This window comes from Canis lupus, chromosome 4 (genome assembly GCF_011100685.1).
Source record: "Canis lupus familiaris isolate Mischka breed German Shepherd chromosome 4, alternate assembly UU_Cfam_GSD_1.0, whole genome shotgun sequence".
Lineage (NCBI taxonomy): Eukaryota > Metazoa > Chordata > Mammalia > Carnivora > Canidae > Canis > Canis lupus.
Genome location: NC_049225.1, coordinates 68,731,374 through 68,756,916, shown reverse-complemented (window position 1 = coordinate 68,756,916; position 25,543 = coordinate 68,731,374). Strand labels below are relative to the sequence as shown.

At 38.7% G+C, this 25,543-nt stretch overlaps 1 protein-coding gene across 1 annotated transcript in view; it reads right to left on the bottom strand.

Moving 5' to 3' along the window:
* OXCT1 (3-oxoacid CoA-transferase 1) overlaps nucleotides 1–25,543 on the bottom strand; it is a 134,450-nt gene that overhangs the window by 10,822 nt on the left and 98,085 nt on the right. Inside the window, exons 14-15 of the mRNA XM_038535212.1 lie at nucleotides 15,589–15,678; nucleotides 5,117–5,197 (exon numbers count right to left, since the gene is read on the bottom strand). Coding sequence (XP_038391140.1) covers nucleotides 5,117–5,197; nucleotides 15,589–15,678 — 171 coding nt within the window. The remainder of the gene's footprint in view (nucleotides 1–5,116; nucleotides 5,198–15,588; nucleotides 15,679–25,543) is intronic.

Below are 25,543 nucleotides of genomic sequence, written 5' to 3'. Positions count from 1 at the left end.
TTTGTCCTTCTCCGATTGACTTATTTCACTCAGCACAGTACCCTCCAGTTCCATCCATGTTGAAGCAAATGGTGGGTATTTGTCATTTCTAATGGCTGAGTAATATTCCATCGTATACATAAACCACATCTTCTTTATCCATTCGTCTTTTGATGGACACCGAGGCTCCTTCCACAGTTTGGCTATTGCCCACAAGCAAAATAGTAAGAGGACCAGCGATACCTGCATTCTCTATTTCATGCATCCATAGATGACCTGATTGATTTTACTGGAAAAGAGGATTTAAATTTTGGAGGAAATATTCTGGCAAATTATCTTCCTGTTTGCACATTTTTATATTCCTAAAAAAACCCTCTTTTTCCAGGTTTTTTTTCAGCAGAAATATGTGTTCTGAGAGGGGAAAAAATGGTCATTTTGGAATGTCTGAATGCTGCATTAGATTATTTAATTTTAAAATGACAACTTTAAAAAAATTTTAAATGGACACTTTTGCTTTGCAGAAAATGTGTCTGGAACATTATTCATACTGATTTTCCTTTTCCTGCATTATGAACAACTATAAATTTATCAAAATGGAGCAAATAAAAAAAAGAGCCTCCAGACTGTGTTATTAAGAATAGGCAGGGAAGGATTTGAGAAGATAACTGTGATATCATGAATATAAGGCTTCAGTGATCAGGGAGAGAAAAATCTATGGCTTTTAAAAAACTTTTAACACCTTTACCAAACCCTAATTAGTTCTCAAGGTCATATACTGAAAAGCCAAGCATCTATTATTAAAATGAAGGAAATTTACTTTTGAAATATTTAGGAAGATTTCCATTTAGCGGTGTAAAGTAGAAACAAAACCTTGATAAAAATGGAGACTACATTACAGATAAAGCAGTTAATCATAGCCCAGCTTCTGGAGAAGAAAGCATCTTTCACAACCTCATTCTAGCAGCCCCAAACTAGGAAATCAGGGTCAAAACATCTCCAAGGCCTCTTTCAAGTGGCAAACCAATGGTATCTTCCTCAAAGTTGAAAATGGAATTCTAGTACCACATCTGCCACGGCAGGGCTTAAAGCATTCACTGCCCTTAATGGTACTGCATCTTCATTCACTCATTCAACAAAGATTTCTTGAGTACCTACTGTGTCTAGAGCACAGGGGTAAATATGCACTATTCCCTTACCTGAAGTTCCACGGCTGCCTTTCACTTTGTCCATTTTTTGCTATCCAATGTCATCTATAGTAAAGGTTCCAATTATCCCCATATGCTAATACTTCCACAAGTTTAGTTCAATACTGACTTCCTTTCTGAGCTCCAGACCCACAGCTCTAATTGTTTATCAGAAATCTCTGACTGGAAGGACACCTGGATGGTCCACTGGGTTAAGCATCTGCCTTCTGCTAGGTCATGATCAGGGTCCTGGGATCTAGGTCTGTGTCAGGCTCCCTGCTCAGTGGGGAGTCTGCTTCTCCTTCTTCCCCCCTGCCCCCACCCATGCTCACTCTCTAACAAATAGATAAAATCTTAAAAAAATATATCTCTGACTGGATATTCAGGATGTTAACATGTTCAAGAATATCAAAGTGAGTAGTATATCCAAACAGAACCCATTCTTTTCCTATCTCCCACTGCTCTTCCTCGTCTCTTCCTACAGTCTCGGCTTCATTAGGAAATATTAGGAAGCATCCTCTGCTTTGGCAGCCATGTCCAATTCACCATCTAGCTAGGTTGAGTTCATCTTGGTCTCTCAAATCTGTCCTTCTGTCCTGTGGCTTACAACCTTGACATTTCTGGCCTAGATCACTGCAGGAGTCTTCTAACTGGACTCTGTCTCATCTCTTCTCTCTCTATTTTGCATGCATAAAAGCTACAGAGTTCGGGGATCCGTGGGTGGCTCAGTGGTTTAGCACCTGCCTTTGGCCCAGGGCACGATCCTGGAGTCCCAGGATTGAGTCCCATGTCAGGCTCCCGGCATGGAGCCTGCTTCTCTCTCCTCCTGTCTGTCTCTCTCTCTCTCTCTCTCTCTCTCTCTCTCTCATAAATAAATAAATAAATCTTTTCTTTTTTTTAAAAAAAGAAACTACAGGGTTCTTTCTAAAATGCACATCTAATTGATCTAAAAACACCGAAGGGCTCCCAACTGCCTTCCAGATAAAACCCAAATTTCTTAACAAGGCATTCACATTCATTCATTCACTCATTCATTTATTTTTAAGAGAGAGAGAGTGTGTGTGTGTGTGTGAGTAGGGATAGCAGAATGGGCAGAGAGAGAGGGAGAGAGAATATCAAGCAGGCTCCACGCTCAGTGAGGAGCCCTACATGGGGCTTGATCTCATGATCCTGAGATCATGACCTGAGCTGAAATCAAGAGTTGGAGGCTCAACTGATAGAGCCATCCAGGCACTCCCACATTTCTTCATAAATTTAGCCTTTCACTGTCTTTTCAATGGTAGCCTTTGGAGCTTGGTCTTGCCCTCACTCTACTCTGTTCCACTGGCAGGTCCTTGGGTAGGCTATTTATTTTGTAAACCACCATGATACTGCCTATTTTCTTTCCTTTGCACCTAGAAGGGCCTCTTTGGTCTTATTCTCACTTGTAAACTCCTACTTACCGTTCAAGACTCATCACTCATCTAATCAATTTTCTCATTAGGAGAAGTGGAGTACATTTATTCAACAAGCATTCACTGTGTACAGGCAAACATCATGCAAAATACTGGATAAACAGTAATGAGTGAGACAGGCAGAGCTCAGAGATTATTTTAATACAGTGGTCAGTGCTGAGTTAGGTCATGTTCTAGGATTCAGAGAAGCACCCACAAAGCTTTTGAAGAGATAGGGAAGACTCGAGAAAGAAAAATATAACTGAGACATAAAAAAATGAGCAAAAATGAGCCAGATATAAAGGGTGGGAAGAGCAATTCCAGGAAGAGAAACAGGATGTGCAGTCTCAGGAGAACACGGGGGTGGGGGGTGGGGTGGGGAGGTGAGGAAGACAACATAATTCGCACCATTTTAATACAGCTGAAGTGAGAAAGAGAGAAACAGAGATAGGAGAAGGAGAGTCTGTAAAATGCCTTGCAAAACACATGAAAAGTTTATATTTGGGGCACCTGGGTGGCACGGTTGGCTAAGCATCTAACTCTTGGTGTTGGCTCAGGTTGTGATTTCAGGGTCATGTGATGGAGCCCTGTGTCAGGCTCTGTACTGAGGGTAGAGTTTGCTTAAGTGTCTCCCTCCTTCTCCCTCCACACCTCCCTATTCATGCTCTGTCTCTAAAAATAAATAAATGATTATTTTTAAAAAAGGGAAGAAAGAAAATTTTGTATTTGATACCTTTAGCAGCTTTCCCGACACTCCCTAGGCTGTTGGGCAGCCTCCTTGCACATTCCTAACTCACCATCTGACACATATCACTATCCTGGCCCTTATCACATATACGGCTCAAACTACGGGTCCTGCTGGAGGCATGGTGGTGTCTAGCCTCCCTGAATGTGCTCCCTCGTGGCAGAGACTGTCTTTCTCTTTCCTGTAGCACACTGTTAAGAATACTCTAGTTCAGACAAAATGCTTACAAAATGCTTATTAAATGAATAAATGTATAAAACAATAATATGGATGGGAAGAAAGGATATTCGAGTTTTTAAATATGGCAGTAAAGTTAAATATGTTACATCACAAGGAAATGTAGGGGCCAAAATGAATGGTACATCACTGTAAGGATGAAGCCACAGATAGAGACAAAAACTCCACTAGACTCAAAGGCTGGACAGGGTTTGGGGAGGTAGAGTCATGTGGAAGGTCCTGCAGATCAGAGCACTGACCTGGTAAGGACAAGGCCAGAGCACAGACGGAATGCAGAGAGGGGAGGGGGCTTACTGAGAAGAAGAGCAAGTGGGGAATGTTGCTGGAATTATCCTTAGAAGGTTTACCACTTTTCAAAGATAACAGAGTCGAGGACTACATTGTCTTCACTTTCAAAGTAATGGATTCTTTCCCGTAAGTCCTATCACCTAGTTTTGGAAGGGTTCAAGAAGTGGTGAGATTTGGTGAATAAATGGTGAAATAAAATATTCTGCCCTTTTATCCAACTTCTGTTTTCCATAAGTAGATCTTTATGGAATTCCACTTAAACAGTCCTAGGGCAAGGCACCCTTTAGAACAGAATGCTGTTTAAAATGTGGCTCTGTAAAGTTTTTTTTTTGTGTTTGTGTGTGTAAAGAATTTTGAACCTCCCCCCTCACAGGGCTGCTTTAGGGTGCTTCTTACCACACCTCAGTGAGGGGCAGCAAACCAGACTCATGCCAGGATACTATCCCTGTGGCTCCAGCAAAAAGAACAGCATCCAAACAAACCAACCCTGATACAGATAATTTTGTTTTTTGGTTTTATCAAGAGATCGAATCCAAAAGACACCTTCCAGGCTCCCATCTGAGAATTACATCATTCTAACATCCTAGGTTCAAATCTGGGTCAGAAAAATGACTACAGACAACTGTCAGTGAGGCTGCTCTCAGATCTGAGCAGCTCTGAGTTGTACCATTAGCCAACATTTTCCAGCTAAGAAAAAAAATCTAGAGAAGCACTAAAATGGCTGGTGTGTTCTGAAGTCCACTTACAAAAGAGAACTAAAAGCATGCAAGAACCATAGAATAAATTTCTTGGCTCACTGTGGGACTTTTACTGCAATTTGAACCCACATGATTAAAACGGAATTTCAACTGACTCTCCCAAAATGAAATCCAACAATTTGCACTTGTGATTTGAGAAAGCAACAAAGAAAGGTAGGAATGATTAGTATATTCTTGATTTTATACGTATCATCCATTTTAGACATCTAATAGTCCAAGTAAAAGGATGAATAAAACTTTTGATTATATAAAGTTATCAAGGACAGCAGTTCAAGCCTGTATATGCATATTTCCAGACACTTGCACGTTAAGGATTCTACATTTAGAAACATTAAATTGATGAATTTTCCTATTCAGGCTACCCATGGATTAAATTAATCCTATGACTATCAACACAACACAGTTTTAGAGGGTAGCAAAAAATTTCTAAGAATGCCTTATAAATAAAAAAGTGGTGGTAGGCATTAGAGGGAATAAAAACAGGCACCGTACCTTTTCAGTAATGATGCGGTTGACACACTGCTTTCCGGTCAGTGGCAACGTACATTTCTCCATAATTTTATGTACATTTCCCTGTTTTAAAGAAGAAACATTGAAAAAAAAGAGTAGTAGTTAGGGAGCAATTCTTGTTTAGAAGTAGAATAACAATAGGACAAACAGGAACTATCAGAGAAATCATCTCCTAGGTACAGGCTATTTCAAAATGTTTGCACAGTCATGCTTTTGCTCTTTCTGGAGACAGCTTCTGTTCCTAAAAGAATATAGGAAGAATACCAAATGAATAGCCAAAGTCATAAACGACTTAGTTGGGAAACATGTTGCTACAAATTGGACTTCTCAAGTCCCAGTCCTCCTATTCTAAAATTTCACTTCTAGTGTCCTGCTTATTTTTCTCTTTCAGGGAAGGAAGGGTCTCTTTGACATACATGAGCTACTATTCACCAAAGATAGGAAACACACAAGAAACACAAATGTATAATACCCTTTATAAAGTTAGTTTTGTTAGAAAAGTAAAACATACATGAAAACAGCAGTGCCTAGCCTCCCCTTTATAGTTAAACCTGTTCTCAACAGGAACCATTTTACTTTTTTTTTTTTTTTAGCATTTTCTTTTATATCTCTACATATTTTCCTGTTACCTCTTCATTTTTAAATATCATGTTTACCATGCTATTTATTTCTTGTTTAATCTATTTTAGATATTATCTACTAACTTCTTATTGTGGCATATGAAGACTTAACTCTCTTATAAAACCCTATTCTCCCCATTCTCTGCAGTTCTTCAGTAGAGCTGGGTCACAATTTGTAGTTAACTTCCTGGTTAGAATGGACATCACTCTCCCTAAATGACCATGTAATACAGTTCACTGCAGGGCCAGGCAGTGTAGTATACCATGATTATATTCACATTCTCATACAGTTATTTGCTTTTCCTGGAGTTTGTCTGAGACTCAGTTTGTTCACATTAGTAAAATGTATGAGCTGGCTGAAATCTGTATTTTTTCAGTTTCTTTTAGCTACTGTACCCTTTCTTCAAACATAAAATAAAAAAGTATTAAGAGTAAAAAGCATGGTATTTACACAAAGAAAGCAAAAACACTAGCTTGAAAAGATATGTGCACTTCTATGTTTATTGCAGCATTATTTATAATTATTTATAAGATAGGGCAGAAACTAAGTGTCCATCAATAGATGAATGGATAAAGATGTGGTTACATGGTCACATACACACACATACAGAGGAATATTATGCAGCCATAAAAGGAATGGGATTCATGTTATTTGAGACAACATGGATGGACCTAGCGGTTACTATGCTAAGTGAAATAAGTCAGACTGAGAAATACAAATACCATACGACTTCAGTCATAAGTGGAATCTAAAAACAAACAAACATGAATAAACAAAAAGCAGAGTCAGACCTATAAATACAAAGAGCAAACTGATGGTTACCAGATAGGGGAGTACGGGGTTGGCAAAGTGAAGAAGAGTGGGAGGTACTGGCTTCCAGTTACAGAATGAATAAGTCATAGGAATTAAAGACACAGCATAAGGAATACAAGGAGTACAGTCAATGATACTACAATAGATACATGTATGAGGACAGATGTACATTATGCTATGCTCACCAGAGCATACAAACTTGGTGAATCACTATACTATACATCTGACACTCCTGTAACATTGTGTGTCAACTATACTAAAAAAAAAAAAAAAAAGAATGGGAAGCAGTCCCCCCGCCCCCCATTATCCCCCTTCCCCACATCCCAGATATAGAGGTGGCCTCTGGGTACATGTATGGAACACAGCTGTAAACATTAGCTCTGATGATCTGATTATGATAATGATTAAACTCTTTTCTAAGTATCAGGCAACAGGAGCCTAAATTAGTATTTCCCTTGAGGCTGAAGGCTACCCCATCATATTATAGATCTTCTATTAAAAAATGGCAAAATGCTTCTATTGTTTCTTTTTGGATCTAAAAACACCACACATGATGTCATCATCATCTTTAGCTATCTGGCTGTTTTACTACTAAAATATGCACCTGCTACCTGGTTTATCTTTCTCTCAAGATTTCTGTCAGACCAAGTATACAGTTATAAGCAAGGACTTTCAGATAACTGTGTTTAATTTAAAAGATTTTGCTCCTTGTGATAAACTGTCAATTCACCAATGCACCAGGAATTAAAAGATTTTAGTGTACTTACCCCAGTGCATGGCATAAAAAGTATTCTGTATTTTTTGAATAAATGAATGGGGAGGAAAATGGAAGGTCTGTTGGGAATCCCAGATGGATTTCAAAACGACAAACTATTACTCTATTAATCAAAATGAGTGCAAAATACATATAGAATAGACATTACACCTTTAATAACAAGTTATAGGCTTCTGAATCTTACTGTATAAGAATATTTATAACTGTAGAAATAAAACCTCATTTTCATTTCATTTTTAATGCTCTATTTTCCCTTCCAGTTTCAAAGAAAGTTTGCACGTGTCAGAGAAGCTTAATTAAAGAGCTGAAATTAATGATGAATATTCAAGCTTGTACAGTTGTCAGGTCTCCTTACATTTAATATAACTCAAATAAGGCATGTCACAATGAATTCCGGGCCTGCCTGGGAACAAAGTGAACAATCTGTGGGCCTCTGAAGAACATTTTTTTGCAGGGTGCTCTTACTTTGTTCTCATTATTTGAGCAAGATCTGCATCTTGTGTGAAAGTAACTACTTGGATTTTAATGAACAACCAACTCCATTTTAGGAGGAATTAGGAATTTTAACTGACAGAACTGGCTGCATGCTGCCAGTAGAGACCTTTTATAGACTATCCACTATATAAACAGTATAGCCTATGGTTAAGAGTGTGGCCAGAGCCAAGGAACCTGAAGGTAAAGTCTGGCTCTGTTCCATGCTGGCTGTGCAAAGTTCCTATGCCTGCACTGCCCCATCAGCCTTACCTTGTGGGGTTACTGCAAAATGAGATACAAGTGTCCAGCACTTAATCAGTGCTCAGCAAGTGTTTGCTACTATTGTTTATACAAAACATATTTAACATGTCTACTAGGGAATTCCTTAGGAGCTCTTAAACTCCTATTTGAAGTTAGACATGTAATTATGCAGAAAATGGCCTAAGCACAATTCCTGAGACCCAGAGAGCTAATGAAACCATATATGGCTGGCCTAGGACGCTGGCAACAAGGGCATTCTTGCAGTGAGAACAATGTAGCTGGAGGACTCCATTCGCATTTAGCTCTAAGACACAACCCAGATCAAGGAAAAAGAAAAAACGAGAGGCAAAAAAATAGAAAAATGTCACAATTTCAATATTCAAAACAGATTAGCTATGAAGCCAAAACAGGACTAACCTCTACTTTAGCGCTCTATTCTAACCATGCTGGGCTGAGCCTTACAATGTGGCATGGAAGCTGCATAGATCAATGATTCACAAAGAAGCTGAGCTTTTAACCTTTCAAAATAAATCCTAAAAAAGAGATACAGTGTAGTCCAAAGACTATTTTTCTCTTTCATCTGTCTTTGAATGGTCTGTTGGGTCCCTTCAATTCTCTGTGTTGTGGTTTCCTCTATGATGGCCTTGTCTTCTTCCCTGATCACTGATCACTGGAGGAATTACACAAAACGACTGAAAGGGCAGTAAAGTAGGAGAGGTGGAATCTACACACAAATATTTAGCGTCAGTGGGGTCTGGTGCATCCTTCTCATTCTGCTTCTTTCTGTCTTCTCCTGTGAAGAAATGCCAGAAAAAGCAGAGGAGCGAATACAAAGTGCAGCATTAAAAATGTTTTGACTAGCCCCGAAGGCTCCTGATTTCATCATGCCCTTTTTATTTTATTGCTAACTTCATTATAACCTTGATGAAGAACTAAATCTCTTTCTTCCATCTGCTTCTCTCGTTTTTCTCTTCTTCCCCCCTTGATTCCTTACAGACTTCATACAAGACCTGGGAAGTCACTGTTTTCTTTTTAAATGACTTAGGGTCTCAGTACTTTCTATTATTTGCCTCATGGTGATTTCTCTTTCTTTTTTTTTTTTTTAATTTTTTTTTTTAATTTTATTTATTTATGATAGTCACATAGAGAGAGAGAGAGAGAGAGAGGCAGAGACATAGGCAGAGGGAGAAGCAGGCTCCATGCACCGGGAGCCTGACGTGGGATTCGATCCGGGGTCTCCAGGATCGCGCCCTGGGCCAAAGGCAGGCGCCAAACCGCTGCACCACCCAGGGATCCCTCTTTAATTCTTTAGATATCTGTGTGAAATCCTGCACCTAAATTCTTCAGTAACAAACAACTCCAGTTAAATGATAATAAATCACTTTTGTTATCATGAAGGTAAGCTTCACGTTATCATAATTAACTTAATCCCAAACAAAAAGCTCGCTTTTTCACAACAGGATGATTTTTGCATTTGATATCAGCATTTTTATTCACCTGAGGCAACAGAGCGTGCATGTAGTAAGATTTTGTTTTACATAAAACACCATCTTATGCCTATCTTTTCTGTTACATGCTTTTTAAATGTGGCTACAACATATTCTTTGTTCAAGAAACTTCTTTGGGAAAGCTCTAATGATCAAGTGCAGAGAAGGCAAATTCTAAAAGTTGGTTCTTTAAGGAACCAAATCTTAAAGCCTTTTTTTGTTCATGCTACCGGAAACAAACACCACCACATACTCCATCACCCCACATTCAAATGGTAACACTCTCCCTATTCTTCAGGACTTACTGCTTGAATATTGTAATTCTGATTGAAGGAACTCCAACAGAGCTAGCGTTGTAAAATACCATGTGACTGAGTATCTAAGGACCACTGGAGGCTGCTTTCTAGTCTCAAGATACTTGAATATTCCCAACGTATTCGAGCTCACTAGGAGAAGCACAGCCAGCAGAAGTGTGTGACAGGGCTTATAAGACTTTGGGGAGATAAATAAAGGTATGATCAAAGGGAGAAGCAAAGACATCTCAGGACTGCAATATGAAGCATACAAATTTGTAAGTCAAGAGAGAAGCAGAGTGAATTACGGTTATTCTATCTTTTCTGGTTACTCCTTCCTAAAGCTTCAGGGCTGGCATTAACTCACTCAAAACAGGGGCTGCATAGGCTGAACTTTTACAAGAGTATATGCAATACTTTGGTGGCACAACGAAACCTATGACAGATCTCTCTTTGGGCTTTTGCCAAAACATAATAAAAGAAGCCTGAATGTCACTGTCCCTTGCGTTTCCTTCTCCCCACTGATCTCAATGCTTAAACCAAGTGAAAAGCAGCTTCTATATTACAGACACATACCAACACACATCTCACAGACATAATCTATTAGGGAATGTCATATTACAAAACATAGTACTGTCAGATCACTATGACAATTGGTGTGGTAAGCAGAAAAGAAAAATGGGATTGGCTAACTAAAGGAAATCGGGGTGTGCAGGGTAAAAGGACAAGATGATATGACTCACATGGAGTTTATGCTCCTGGGGTATTTTTGGCCTTTGCACAGCACTTATTTGGTAGGGATTCCAACAAAGCACAAAGGACTTAAGTAGAAAGAGTCAGTGAGCTCTGAAGTAGAGAACAGGTGCTACTACAAATAGTTTTTATATGTGGATGTAATAACAGTTTGTGGTTACAGGCACATTCTCCAGGGGAAGGCTAACCAAATGAGACGGTACAAACAGCAAGGCAGTACCCTGAAAACAGTCTTCAGGGCTTTGAGATCTTAGACTAGAAGGCTGTTTTTCTTAAATATAACACAAAAATCTTTATCATGGCCTTTTATTTTCTCTCTAAAGGTTGCATCCTATGATCTCTAGCCTAAGGATGGTACAACCCAGGCGTGAACAGGAATGATTTTCTTTCCATTCATGAATTGTTGTGGTACACAGGAAAGCTTCTCTGTGAGTTAGTTTTCCTTTCAAGAACTGGATACTCAAAGCCTCAGAATTTAGATTTATTAGCTTAATTAAATTTCTATAAGACATTTTAAAGAGATTTATTGGTTGTTGGACTGTGTTCTGCTTTTTTTCTTTTCCATTATACAATTTTTTTTTGACAGGCATTTCCATCATTAACGGAAAAATAAAAAGGTAAAACCATGTAAGGATTTCTATTTTTTATTTTTATTTATTTATTCATGAGAGACACACAGAGAGAGGCAGAGACATAGCAGAGGGAGAAGCAGGCTCCTCATAGGATCCTGATGTGGGACTCAATCCCTGAACTGGGATCATGCACTGAGCCAAAGGCAGACGCTAAACTGCTGAGCCACCCAGGCATCCCAGATTTCTATTTTTTAAAGGTAAATATTTTTTTTTTCTAACAGATCCTAGTCACAAAATAGTCTTATTAACAAATTATAAATAAAATATTTACAAGTTTTTATGAATGAAAAAAATTAAACCAGCTGAAATCATATTAATTATAAATTATTCCAACAAAGAAATACTTTATTTACCTTGGAATATACTTCTCAATGCTGCTGAAAATTATTTTCAGGGAAAGAATGTTTCCCAGGGAAGAATTTTCTTAAAAAATCTTTCACATTTGTTGGCTTTTGGTAACACATTTGGTCCAAAATAAATAGGACTAATAAACTTCAACTACTTTTTATTATTTCTCTCCATAAAAAGTAAAGACAACATAAAACTGCATTCAAGATTTCTGTATGACACCTTTGCTATCAGATATAGATTAGACTTGATCAAAACTTATTCATAAAGATTTATTCCCAACATCCTAACAATATAATTATGATTCTTTTTATCCTTTCAGGATCCAGGCCTCCTACTGTAATAAAAATAAAATCTAAACCTGTTTTAGAAATAGAGCTTTCATTTATGTTCTCTACCTAAAATAGGTACCCAAGCTTTGCTTGTTTCCAATAAATGACAACTATGACTGAGTTTCTCTGTTTTTGTGCTCTGAAAGTTATACCCTTAGGAAACATTTCCAGTGCACAATACTGAGAACAAAACACTTTCTTTTATGTTGTTGGTGGTGATGGTACCTGCCAGACAAAAAAGCTTATTAAAAAAAATGGGAACCCAAAGGCAGGATACATGGATTCTTGGCTTGATTTTGCTCCTAATTTTGTACTTAACTTTTATGGGAATATTTAACCTCTATGACATTGAGTTTGTTTTCTTTTGCAAGGGAAACGACGAGACCTACCTCACAAGAGTATTGTAATGATAAGATGTGGAGGCAGTAGCAATGAAACTGCTTCAAAAAAGTTAAAAGTGCTCTACTTGTTCAAAGTATCATTTTTATTTGAAGAATTCATTAATTCAGCAAGTATTTACTGAGTCCTAATGTGCATCAGACATGATTCTCTTCAGCTCTTACAATGGATAGCACCCCTGCCCTCACAGAACTTACATTCTGGTGAAGAAGGTGATGAAGGTCCATCACAAGAGAAGGGTACTTCTGTTTTCTAGAATAGTTGGGGAAAAGCTTCTGTGATATCTTGAGCAGAGACCTGAGTGAACTGAGGGAGCAAGTGAAGTAGGTATCTGAGGAATAGCATTCTGGGCCTAGAGTAACAGGTATTTTTGCAGGTTATCTGTCTCACCAAAGCAGGAGGGCCTTAGGGGAAATTCAAAAAGGGAAAGTGAACATTCTGAGACCTGAAACTTCCAGAAAAGGGCAGATGAGGGTGAACACTGGTGCAGAGGTAGCTCTGGTGAGGACATAGCATCGTCCTCAGCAGCATGGGGTATGATGAACACAGACTGGACCCAACTGAGTGAGACTCCTAGCTCTATCACATACCTGGACAAGTTTCTCAACCTGCCCACATCCCAGTCTTACTGAAGAGGGTCACTGAGAAGCTGACGAGATTCAGTATGTGCAATGCCAAGCACAGGGACTTGTAGCTAATGAAGACTCAAACCGCTCCTTCATTTTCTTGCCATTTTTAGAGGGTGGAAGAAGGAGGACATGAAGGAGGAGATGAAAAGAAGCCTTAGAAAAAAAGGTAGCTAGACACCAAAAAACTCTGCCTAAAAAGAAGAAAATAGTAAAAATAACTTGCTTCTGTAAAAAATTTTAATAAGGGATTTCTTTCTTTCTTTCTTTTTTTTTTTTTTTTTTAGGAAATTGGTAGCTTCATTCTTTTTTTTTTAATTTTTTTTTCTTTATTTATTCATGATAGACATAAGAGAGAGAGAGAGAGAGAGAGAGAGAGAGAGAGAGAGGGAGAGGCAGAGACACAGGAGGAGGTAAAAGCAGGCTCCATGCCGGGAGCCCGACATGGAACTCGGTCCCGGGACTCCAGGATCACGCCCTGGGCCAAAGGCAGGCGCTAAACCGCTGAGCCACCCAGGGATCCCTAATAAGGGATTTCTAATCAAAAGTTTGAAGAATCATTTCTTTTCCTCTTTTTAGAAATTCTGGCTGAGATGAAAGAAAAGACTTTGGAAAAAAAATTGAGAGAAAGAGAAAGAATTTGCTAAATACAGGCCTCAATGTTTAGAAAACGAATGAACAAAAATAATCTAAAATGAGTCGCACTTCAATGCCTATGCATCAACATTAAAGTAACAACAAAAAGGAAGTCAGAATGAGTTTTCTCCAAATTAGACATTATGTTCCAGAAAAGATTTGGATTTGATTTGCATGCTTGGCATCCTTTTGCCTCTGAAACGAAGTATTCTGGATGCTTTTGCAAGGCATCTTTCGGAAGTCACCTGTGTTGGTTTCATTTCTATTGTTTCATATTTATGCTCTACTGCTCACTTTCCACTGTTTACAAAACAATTTAGGATATTTTCATTTTTATTACAATTTTCACAACAAAACCATTTCATGGCACACATCACTCTAACAGAACTCCCTCATGGGAAGCAAGACAGATGCAAATCTTCCAGCTCCATGCTCTCCCATGATACTGCATCTCCAAATAAAAATAGGGCAAGAGGCACCTGGGTGGCTTAGTTAGTTGGTTAAGCATTTGATTCTTGATTTCAACACAGGTCATGATCTCAGGGTCCTGAGATTGAGCCTGGTGCCGGGCTCCATGCTAGGCGTGGAGCCTGCTTGAGATTTTCTCTCTCTCTCTACCCCTCCCCTCTCATGCTCTCTGTCTCTCTCTCAAAAATAAATAAATTAATTAATTAATTAAAAAATTAAGAAAAAACCGGACAAATGAACTAACACTTCCATTCAAATTTGCAGGTCTCAAGGTGAGAACAGGTAGATTTTGTGTTAAAACTAAGAATTAGGGCAGCCCGGGTGGCTCAGCGGTTTAGTGCCTGCCTTCAGCACAGGGCCTGATCCTGGAGACCCAGGATTGAGTCCCACGTCAGGCTCCCTGCATGGAGCCTGCTCCTCCCTCTGCCTGTGTCTCTGCCTCTCTCTCTCCCTCTGTCTCTCACGAATAAATAAATAAAAAATCTTTAAAACAAAACAAAACTAAGAATTATAAAAAATAAAGGTGAATGAACAAAGGGTACAGACAATGAAGAAAGTACCACCCAGTATCAATTTTATAAATCATCAGAAACCCAGGGATTCAGGTCAAGAAGGCAATTAGGCTCAACTCAACTGATTCAAGGACACTGAGTTGGGAACAAGGAACATAGTTACATTGAGAGCTCTAGAGTTAGAAGACTGGACGTTGGAATCACAGACACTCAGTTCTAATCTCAGTTCCAATAGTTATGTGACCTCAGGCAAGTTAACTTCTCTGAAGCTGTTTCTGAAACCATAAAAAATACCTGTATCAGGTTCATGGGCCTGTCCATGCAAATATATACAGAGTGCTTAGTCTACTGTTGGTACACAGTAAGCTCAACAAATGGTAGCTATTATTATCATAGGATGATGATACCACCACCATCATCACCACCTCCACCACCACCACCACCAAATGTAAACTCCATAAGATCCATGATTTTTGTATAATTTTGGTTGTACTAAACACATAATCAGCACTCAATAAATCTTTGATAATTTATCAAAATAAAAGTATCATACTTTTCAAAATAAGGACACTTGCTGTCACCACCCACCATTTTCTCACGCTTCCCAAAATGGCACCACACAACTTTGGTAAGAAGCCATACTGTCCCCTTGAAAATAAATGTTGTGAAAAGGCCATATTCTGTTGTGTTTTTCATTTTGCGCGCAGAGAGCAGCCACAATAATCATCTTTAAACCCAAATCTCAACATCTGCCCTGACATTTTCACTGAGTTTGAAGACATTATAGCTTTTACTTTTACTGTATATGCAAATAATTAAAGACACCCCACTGTGTCTTTCACTCAAAGTTCAAGAACCATTTAGCTGAAGATCCTAACTAACAGCTTTTATCTGCAACCTTTCTCTCTAAAATATAAATGCTATCAATTTGGACAAGCCTGAGAAAACAATAAAAACCACGGTTGTGTGGCCTGGTATATAGGATTTTGGCATACTGGGAATTTCCAAACACAGCACACATTACCTTTGCAGAATGTTCCATGGTGACCACCACTTTGGTCTTCGCACTGGACACTAGATCCATAGCCCCTCCCATTCCTTTCACCATCTTCCCCTACAAAACAGAAATGGAAAAGAAGATATAATTCTTTCTCACTTCTTCTAGTATGTGGCAGAATTAAATTAATTGGCAAGAATAAGTCACTGGACTAATGAGTGAGAAAAACTCATTGACCTTTATTGCTTAGTTCTAGTAGCTACACGACATTAATATTCTGTTAGTCCATTATTCTATGATTGAAGGATAAGTTCAGGACAAATACTATGATATTACTTTTATTATATGTGGCTAATGGTATTTTGATGATATATTGGCAGCAAGACAATCAGTGGATAAGAAAAATCTTAAGAACCATTTCAGAATTCTGGCACTTTATCATTATTGCAATAATAGGAGATTGAAATCCACATACCCCTGACATGCACTTCCTTCTTTTTAAACACATAATCGGCACCACTGAGTCTTCAATTACAAACACTTTCTAAAGCACTCTCTTGGATTTCCTGCAGATTAAAATGCCATTAGGTAGTAGGCTAAGGCACTAATGGTGTTTCCCTAGTAATGATTAATATAAAGAGGTGGGTCTGCCTTTCTAAAACTTGGCATTTATCTTGCTCCTAGGAAAATAAGCCAAACAAAACAAAACGTTTATTTCTGTTAAGCAAAAACAGAAAACAGAAGCAGAGTTCAGGACTTTCACCATCACCATTCTATTTTTGTTCACCTGTCCATCTCCTGATTCATTAAACATTTACCAGCCATATTCTACAGGCCACATACTCTGAATAATTCCCACTGTCTGTTCTGTCTCCTGGTTACAGAGTCTTGGAAAAATCAGGTGTTTCCAGAGACGATGAAATAAATTCTTATTCAAATATATTGAAGAGAAATGTCTTCTAACATTGAAATCTCCTTAAATTTTTAATTCTTTAATCCAAGTCCTCTTGCTGATTTGTCAGTAAACTCTCAGCTCCTTCCCCAAAATTTCATAGCTACAAGGAGATTAGGCAATGCACTCACACTTGGCTTTCAAACATAGAGGTCTCAGATCCTCTGATTTCAGAAACATTTTAGAGGTCAATGCCAACACTGGACGAACATGAATTAGATGTGCATTATATAAAGGAAAGGAACAAGTGGTCAGGATGTCTTCATGGTTTGGAGCCTGCCACTAAATGAGATGGGCAGGAACTGGAAATGGCTGCAGGGTAGCGGGGGAAGGGGGTAGGGAGGAGGACAGAAATGGAACGTACAAAGTAAGTCTGTCTTCAGACATGTACGTTTGAGTGAGAATACCTACATGGAAATGTGTAATTTTATACTTCTAGGAGCCATGCCTTCATTAGTTAGCTGCAACTTTAATAAGTTAGGTATATTATTTTCATAGTATTTCTGTAGAGAACACCAATACCTTTATGGGATAAAATAAAAATAATGTTTCTGTAGAGAAATATATTTTCTCTACCTTTATGGGATGAAATATGAGTAATTCAGAGATGGAACCAATGAATATTTATCATAAACTCCAATACTAAGGAAGTTTGAGATTTTAGGGCCAAGGACACTAAAGCAAGTCCATTGGAAAATGAATTAACCTGTTGTGGTAAGAACATGCAGCCAGTCTCAGCTTCCACAAGACAGTGTCCTTGGGAAGACTATAAGTGCTAGCAGAATGAAGAAGTCAAAGAAAAGCAGAAACTAAGCTAGCATTTTAAAAAATCCTAGAATTAGAATATACCAGAGGCAAATTTTTTCGCCTGTGGCACAATAATGGTGGGTAAAAGCTTATGCCAGCCTCTAACAACAAGCATGTCCCAATTCAGGTTAATCTGATTTACATGTTTTATTTACTTTTTAAGATTTTATTTATTTATTCATGAGAGATATACAGAGAGAGAGAGAGAGAGAGGCAGAGACGCAGGCAGAGGGAGAAGCAGGCTCCATACAGGGAGCCCAATGTGGGACTCGATCCCGGGTCTCCAGTATCAGGCCCTAGGCCAAAGGCGGTGCCAAACTGCTGAGCCACTGGGGCTGCCCCATTTACATGTTTTAAATCATTGTCAATTATTTTAAGATATTTATAGAGTGCCTACTGGATACAAAACACTGTGCTGGCAGGAACGGAAAGAACTACAGAACATGGCAGAACAACCATCTCTGTTTCTGCTAAAAGGAACATTCTTGCCCATATACCTAAGATTAGGTGCAGAACACTTGAGATCTAGTCTATGAACCCACTGTACGACACTGGCAAATTCTCTGAATTATCTCTGAATCCATTATCTATAAACCAAGAGTAAGAATGCCCTATCATAGAGCTGTTATGAGGAGTGCATGAGATAATATATGGAAAACTGAAGAGTAAATAAAATTTATAAATTCATTGACTTATATCACCATCCAGGCTATTCGGTTTACTGAGAATCTAGTACGAGCCTGTCATTGTACAGAGTGCTAGAGTTAGAGTTGATGACAACAGGCTTCTTATAAACTTCATCATCGAGGGAAGGAAAAGCGTCCACAAGTAATTAAGGAAATTTGGAGCAAACTTCCTCCCTCTAAAGGTTTATTTATTTATTTTAGAGAGAGAGATAGAGAGAGAAAGAGTATGAGTGACAGAAGAGGAAGGGGGAGAAGGAGAGAAGCAGACTCCCTGTTGAGCAGGGAACCTGATGCAGGGCTCAATCTCATGACCCTGAGATGATGACCTGAGCTGAAATAGAGTCCGATGCCTGACTGAGCCACACGGGTGCTCCAAACTTCCTCTATCTAAAATAAGCATTGCCACCACTCCCTCATCCCCAAGAGCCTAGTGCTAAGTGCCTTTTCCCCTCCCTGCTCATCCTTGCTAATTAGGATATAATTATAACACAGTGCATTTCCACTTTTTTCCCCCATCTTGTAAGTGCTTGGATGAGTGAGGAGTGAATGGATCAAACTAATAACATAGGCCTGTTCAAGTCCTAGTAGAGCAATGAGGATGCCCATGCTGATGGTGCCTGGGGAAGCAGAGGCAGGAAGAGGTGGCTGGTGCCGGGCAGGGGATCTCTCAGAGGTGGTGTCTCACAGCAGCACCATGCCACATGGCAAAGAGAGCAGCAGCATCGCCTAATGGAAAGTATTTCTAGCAGGTTAACAGAAACACCTTCAAATATTTGGTTTTCCTGTTTTTAAAAGTAAATTCATTGTATTGAAAAAGAAAATAACCTATTTCCTTCCACTTCAGTTCCCAGATGATTTCTCAAACAGAATCAATTACTGAAGGAAAACAGTTCATTCTATCTATACCGGCAGAAAGAAACAGGGTTAGAGGAGGCATATAGTCTCCAATGCAGGTGGGAAATTCATCACTTCTCTTCAACCCATTTTAGCAGCCACTCTTTTGGGACTCAACAACTTGCATTTTCTGATTCTGTACTACAGTCAGGGGTGACCAGGTACCTGAGTTCTAGACAATGAAGGGAGGTAATATCTGTGATTTCCAGGCTCCTGCCCATAAGAAACTCTCACATGCAATTCCTCATGCTCTTTTGCCTTCTGCAATCTGGACACTGACATCCAAGGTGACCTTGGAGAATGACTGAGCTCCTTCAGAGTTCTTCAGGGTCTGTAAATGACTGGGTACAGCAGAGCCCACTTATTTAGAAACACACTGTGCTATACAATAACAGTGAAAAGTAAACACATAAGGTGCTAAGCCACTGAAATTGGGAGTCCTATTTGCTATAGCAGCTAGTATGACTGATAAAATAATGTGGCATCTAAATGAGTTCTATGGCATAGAGTTAAAACTGTTACAGTTGCACAAGAGAGGAGGGAGCAGGTCTCTTAGGAGGATAATATACTACTGCTCTTTGAAGCAGGAGACTGTGCCAGATACCAAAATTTACCTATCCAGATGTCCAACACAATGCTTGCCATTTTATAGAGATGAGATACAGACCTTACAGCCATCTCTATCTCCCTCCTCCAAATCCAACATCCTATTAGACATACAAACAAGAAGCTGATAAAACAGAGAGGTTATGAAGCTAAAAATATACCTTTAAATAAATCACAAGAGGGAAAGTGATTCTTGGAGAAAAATAGGCCTGTGATGAAGAAGAGATTCTGGGCATGATTGAAGAACTGGGCCAGAGTGACACAAAGTGTAGCTTTCTTTAAAGTCTCATCAGCAAACATACATTTCTTGAATGGTGCAACTTCAGCTCTGAAATGTATTCTGGCTAGCATAATGGAGAGATGATTGCTGGATACTCGTTTCATGGCCAACTCATCTTTGCACAGTGAAGGACTGACTCCAGTATCAAGTATGCAAAGAACACAGCAATAAGATGAACTAGAAATGCTGCATGCTTTATTATGACACACTTATAAATTTTTCTAAAAAGATACTGACTCAAGCATTATCCTCAATTCATGAATATTTTTTATTCAAGGTCAATTATAAACCAGGCACCAAAATAGGAATTAAGAATAAAAGATGAATACAGATATCTAACTTATTTCTAGAAAGTAGATTTAAACTGAAATCAATTATTTTAAATATAATTTACTTATTACTTTGATCCTATTTCCTAACACGAGAATTTGAAAGTAAAAGAATTGTTATTAACATTAAAAAAAGGACAGCCCCGGTGGCGCAGCGGTTTAGCGCCGCCTGCAGCCCAGGGCGTGATCCTGGAGACCCTGGATAGAGTCCCACGTCAGGCTCTCTGATGCCTGCTTCTTTCTCTGCCTGTGTCTCTGCCTCTCTCTCTCTCTCTCTCTCTCTGTCTCTATGAATAAATAAATAAAATCTTAAAAAAAAATAAAAAAAACATTAAAAAAAACCTTCAATGCATCAAAGTACAAATATTAAATTGCACTCCCAAAGACAGTAATTCAAGTTCTAAACATGACCTTTGGTGATGTTTTAAGGTTTTTACAAAAAAGGTAAAATGAATACATTTGAATAGTTCTGTGAAATGCTGTTTAAAATACGTTATAAAACATACTAAAAATGAGTCTTCCATCACCTTTATCATTAGTATATAAGTAGTAATGGCTTATCTGCAGATTTGTCACCTATATTCTGGTCTTAGGTGAGAAACAACATACAATATATAGAAACAATTTTTAAAGCATTTTAAATGAATGCCATGTGACTCACTGAAAACCATTAATTGACTGGAAGAAAAAGGGAAGAGTGATTTATTAATAAAACTAGGGTTTGTGGCTCAAAATGAAACACCAGAGCATTAAGTACCCACCTCAATCCAAATGTAAGCCTCTTTATTTCTATCTCACTTCCCCACTATTAAAAAATGCTCTAAATAAGAAAGGGCCTCTAAACATGCTCCTAGCTAAAGGGCAGGAGTGAAGGAAAATAAAAAAATGTAATATCATTATGTGTTTAAACGTAAAGGAGAAGTCAGACTTCTGTTTTAGAGAAAAGGACTTATAATTTATCTTAGTTTTGCCAAGTTATAACAAAGTTACAGCACAAATATTTCTCTTTTCTGCATTATACTTTGTATTCAAAAACAAGAAAAATGTGATTTTCCTTTCAAAGATTAATTGTATTTCCCAGGATAGAGGGACTGATCATGTAAACCAGCTAGTATGGAGCTAGAAATATAATTACAGTCTCTATTGCCACATAAGTTAACAAATTATAACAAACATCAGCCACCAATCATAATATGGGCTTAAAAAAAAAAAAAGAAAGAAAAGCTTGTCAAAAAGCTGCAACTGGACAAACTCAAAACTTCATTTTAGTACTCTCTTATTCCTGTTCTCTCAGGGATCTTGCTCCAGTTTCTCCATCTTCCCCTGTCTCTAGTCATCAGGTGGCACAATATATAAGCTAATTCCCAAAAATGTTTCCTCTTGTTCCTGGGCACAGACATTTTCCAGCTTTCCTTGAGGTTAGGGTTGGTCATGTAAATAAGTTCTGGCCAACAGAAAGTAGGTGAAAGTGACATAATAGTTCCAGGGTTGGATCATAAAATCTTTCAAGAACTATGCTCCATGTTCTTCCCATCTGTCAACTACATGTTGAAAATGGTGGAGCCACGGATAAATGAATCTCAGTCCCCAAATTACTGCACAGAAGAGAGCTGGCTGCTAATCAGGGATCCTTCTTTCGGTTCTGTGTGAGAAACAAAAACCTTTACCTCAACTCATGCCTCAGCTCAGTACGGTCAAAAATAAGTATCTTTACCAAGGCAAATCTCATCTACCTACTAACTCCCAATCTCAGTTAGTAGCCAATCATTCACATCAAGGTCCACACCAGAAACTTCCTTATCTCTCGCCGTTCCTTCATTACCTATGTGCAATCAGCCATTCAGTCACAAAAAACTCCAATTTTTCCAGTATTTCTTGAACTCGAACTTTTCTCACTTAAGAGCCTTATGATTTCTCCCTACAGTGCTGTAACATACCTATTAGTCAACCTGTGTCCAGCCTTGTCTCTCCATTCCAACCCATAGCCATGACTATAATCTCTATAATCTCTCTAAAATGAGTATTTTATTGTTCTTTTTCTGCTTAAAACCTTTCAGTAGTTCCCCAATGTGCCAGGGCAGAGCCTAAGCCCTCAGTTGGGATACAAGGCCTGGAACAACCTTGCCTCAACTCTCCCCATTTCCTCACACCTCAGATCCCATTTCTGTGCCAGGAATAGTGAGTTGATTATGGACTGCATATGGCTTCACATTATGCCATAAGGTCCCACCTCATTTCTATTAAGTGTACTCCAGCTCACTCTTTACATATCACATAACTACTTCTTCCAGAATGTATTTACTTACATGCCTCTGTCCCACCCCATCAACAAGATTTGACTAGGGATCTCTCTTGGGTGCTCTCACAGCATCCCTACTTATCCCTATTGTAGAATCTGCCAAATGACCCGCATTAAGATCAGGGTTGATGTTCCACTGGCAGGTAGTGGCCAGGCCATATAGGTAGTTATAATTGAAATTCTTCCTCATGAGAGGAACCCTAATCCCTGAGCAGTCTCTTCCCAATTCCACTATCATCTAGCAACTGAAAATACAATGGTGGGCTCCAAAGCTATGACTACCATATTCTGATTGACCATATTTATTTGGATTAGTCAGTGCCTGTACACTAAAGAAATCAATTAACTTCAAATAGAAAAAGTGAGTTCTGTTCCTATTAACTGCCCCAATTTTCTCATTTTGTAAAAGTATAAATACCACTCAGTAGTGTCTTCATAGTTCAATTCTGAAACCTCATCACTCCAAGTAAAGAAAAAATCACAACACACAGAAAAATCGACTGTGAATCATTAACTCCACCTTTATACAGGAGATTAGTAAGCATTTATTAGGTGAATAGTTAGAAGTATGAAACTTTCACATTTTCTTTTCCTAAATTATAACCAGTGTGTGACTAGGCCTCTTTTGGTTATAAATGAGGCACTTTGCATAGGTTAACTTCTTTGTGTAAGATCAGATAGATTAACACTCTGTTCTATTTTACTGGGTTAAATAAACGGACAGGGGAAAAATTCTGTTTTGAAGGTATGATTTTAGTTCTCATAGAGTTAATTCATAATTCTGCAGAGACGAAAACAGACATCAAAGAACCTGGCTAAGAGAGTTCACCTGTTTTATCAGGCTTCCTAGAGAAGACATCAATGGAAAGAACTTGAGCAAGTACTCCAGGATACATATGAAGGGATTTGTTTTTATTTAAAATGATTAAGGATTATTATACATAAATAAGTATTAAGTAAATAAGTCATTACTGAAGAGTCTTTTAAGTTTTTTCTCCCTGTGCAAGTCCTGATCTGTAACGTGGGGCCACCTGATGGCTCTGACCTATGAAGGGAAGTCTCACTTCTGCTTTTCTCAGAAAGCATACCTTATCTTCAGGACTAGGAGAACCATGGGCAACATCATTTCACGTAGAGTCAGATCCTGGGACCAGTGTGTGGTCTAACCCCAAGAAGGAGAAGCACACCGTCTTTTTGAGAATAACCCACCTCTGAGAACAACAGAGAAAGCTAGGGAGCAATGTCACTGTGTGTGTGTTGAGGTGGGCGGGGGGGGGGGGGGGGGGGGGGGGGGGGGGGGGGGTGGTGAGGAGCCGGGAGGAAGCCGCTAACATCACTGGCATCAGAAATCAAAAAGCATAAATTTTCCTTTGAGGACCTAGGAACTGAAAGTGCATAAAAGGCAAAATGGCTCCTTCTCAAACTGGGGAGAATAAGGTAGAAACAAAGAACTTTTTCAGACACTATAATAGGTTGAGAGAATTACTTCAGGGAATTTGCCATAAAGTTAATATTTTGGAAAGATACATAACAAGGGACATTGAGGGAACATTAATTTCTACTTTATCTTTTCAAGAGCCAGCTCATAGATGGCCAAAGAGAGAGAGAGAGAGAGAGAGAGAGAGAGAGAGAGAGAGAGAGAGACAAGAGAGCTGATGCTGGGGAACAAAAGGAAAAGTGAGATGTTTTTAAAATATTTATTTATTTTTAGAGAGAGACACTGAGGGAGAGAGAGAGAGCTCAGAGGGGAGGGGCAGAGGGCAGGGGAAAGAGAGAATCTCAAGCATGCTCCAACCCAGCGTAGAGCCCAACACAGGTCTCGATTTCACAACCTTGAGATCATGACCTAAGCTGAAATGAAGAGTTGGATGATTAACCAACTGAGCCACCCAGGCATCCCACATGAAGTATTCATTCTCAAAATACTGAGAATAGAATAAATAATTTAAAATATTTTTTGAAGTAAAATACAAAGATCAAGAGTAGAAATATAGAGAAACTTTAACTCATTTCTTGATACACCAGTGTTTTAAATCCCTAAACTTCATAAGTTTCTGATCTTGATGTTGTGATAATTTAACTTCCACAATACTAGAGATGGATATCACATACATGAGAAAATAGTATTAAATACCAGTGTGTAGGGCAACTGGGTGGCTCAGTCAGCTAAGCATCTGCCTTAGGCTCAGGTCATGATCCCAGGGTCCTGGGACTGAGCCCCACATCGAGCCCCTGCTCTGCAGGGAGACTGCTTCTCCCTCTCCTGCTCCCCCCTACTTGTGCTGTCCAATAAAATCTAAATAAAATCTCTAAAAAAATAAAAACCGATGTGTGAGTAAAAAAACTTGATTATTTCAGATACATTTTATTTGGAACCTAAGTTGAGTATTTTAAATTTAGTATATCCTCAGGTGAGTAGCAAGAGCTGCAGTAAGAACTTTATTGGGGCACCTGGGTAGCTCAGTGATTGAGCATCTGCCTTTGTCCTCAGGTGCTGATCTCAGGGTCCCAGGATCGGGTCCTGCATCAGGCTCCTGATGCAGGGAGCCTGCTTCTCCCTCTACCTATGTCTCTGCCTTTCTCTGTGTGTCTCTCATAAAAAATAAAAAATAAAAATCAATTGTATTGATTCACATTCATCTGGAACTCATGCATGGCAAATACTTGGAGCTGGGATGTACTTGCTAGAAATTATTTTATTTTTATTCCCAAGAATAAAAACACAGAATACTGTGTTAGGTCTGGAATTTGGAAGGAAACAGTTTCTTGGTAATCACGGACACATAGCTGTTCAGGAAGGAGTTACTTTTTTCCTCTAAAAAAAGTTGTTTACCTTTATTATTAAAACTGTATGACTGTGGGTTAGTATGAGCATACTTTGTTTTATTGTACTTACACATACTATATGTTTTTACATATTGAAGGTACATGTCAACCCTGCACTGAACAAGTCTACTGGAGCCATTTTTCCAACAGCATTTGCTCAACTCATGTGTGTGTTATATTTTGGTAATTCTCACAATACTTCAAACTTTTTCATTATCATTATTATGGTGATCTGTAATCTTTGATTTTACTGTTGTTAATTGTTTTGAGGTGTCATCAGTCATACCCACATAAGATAATGAC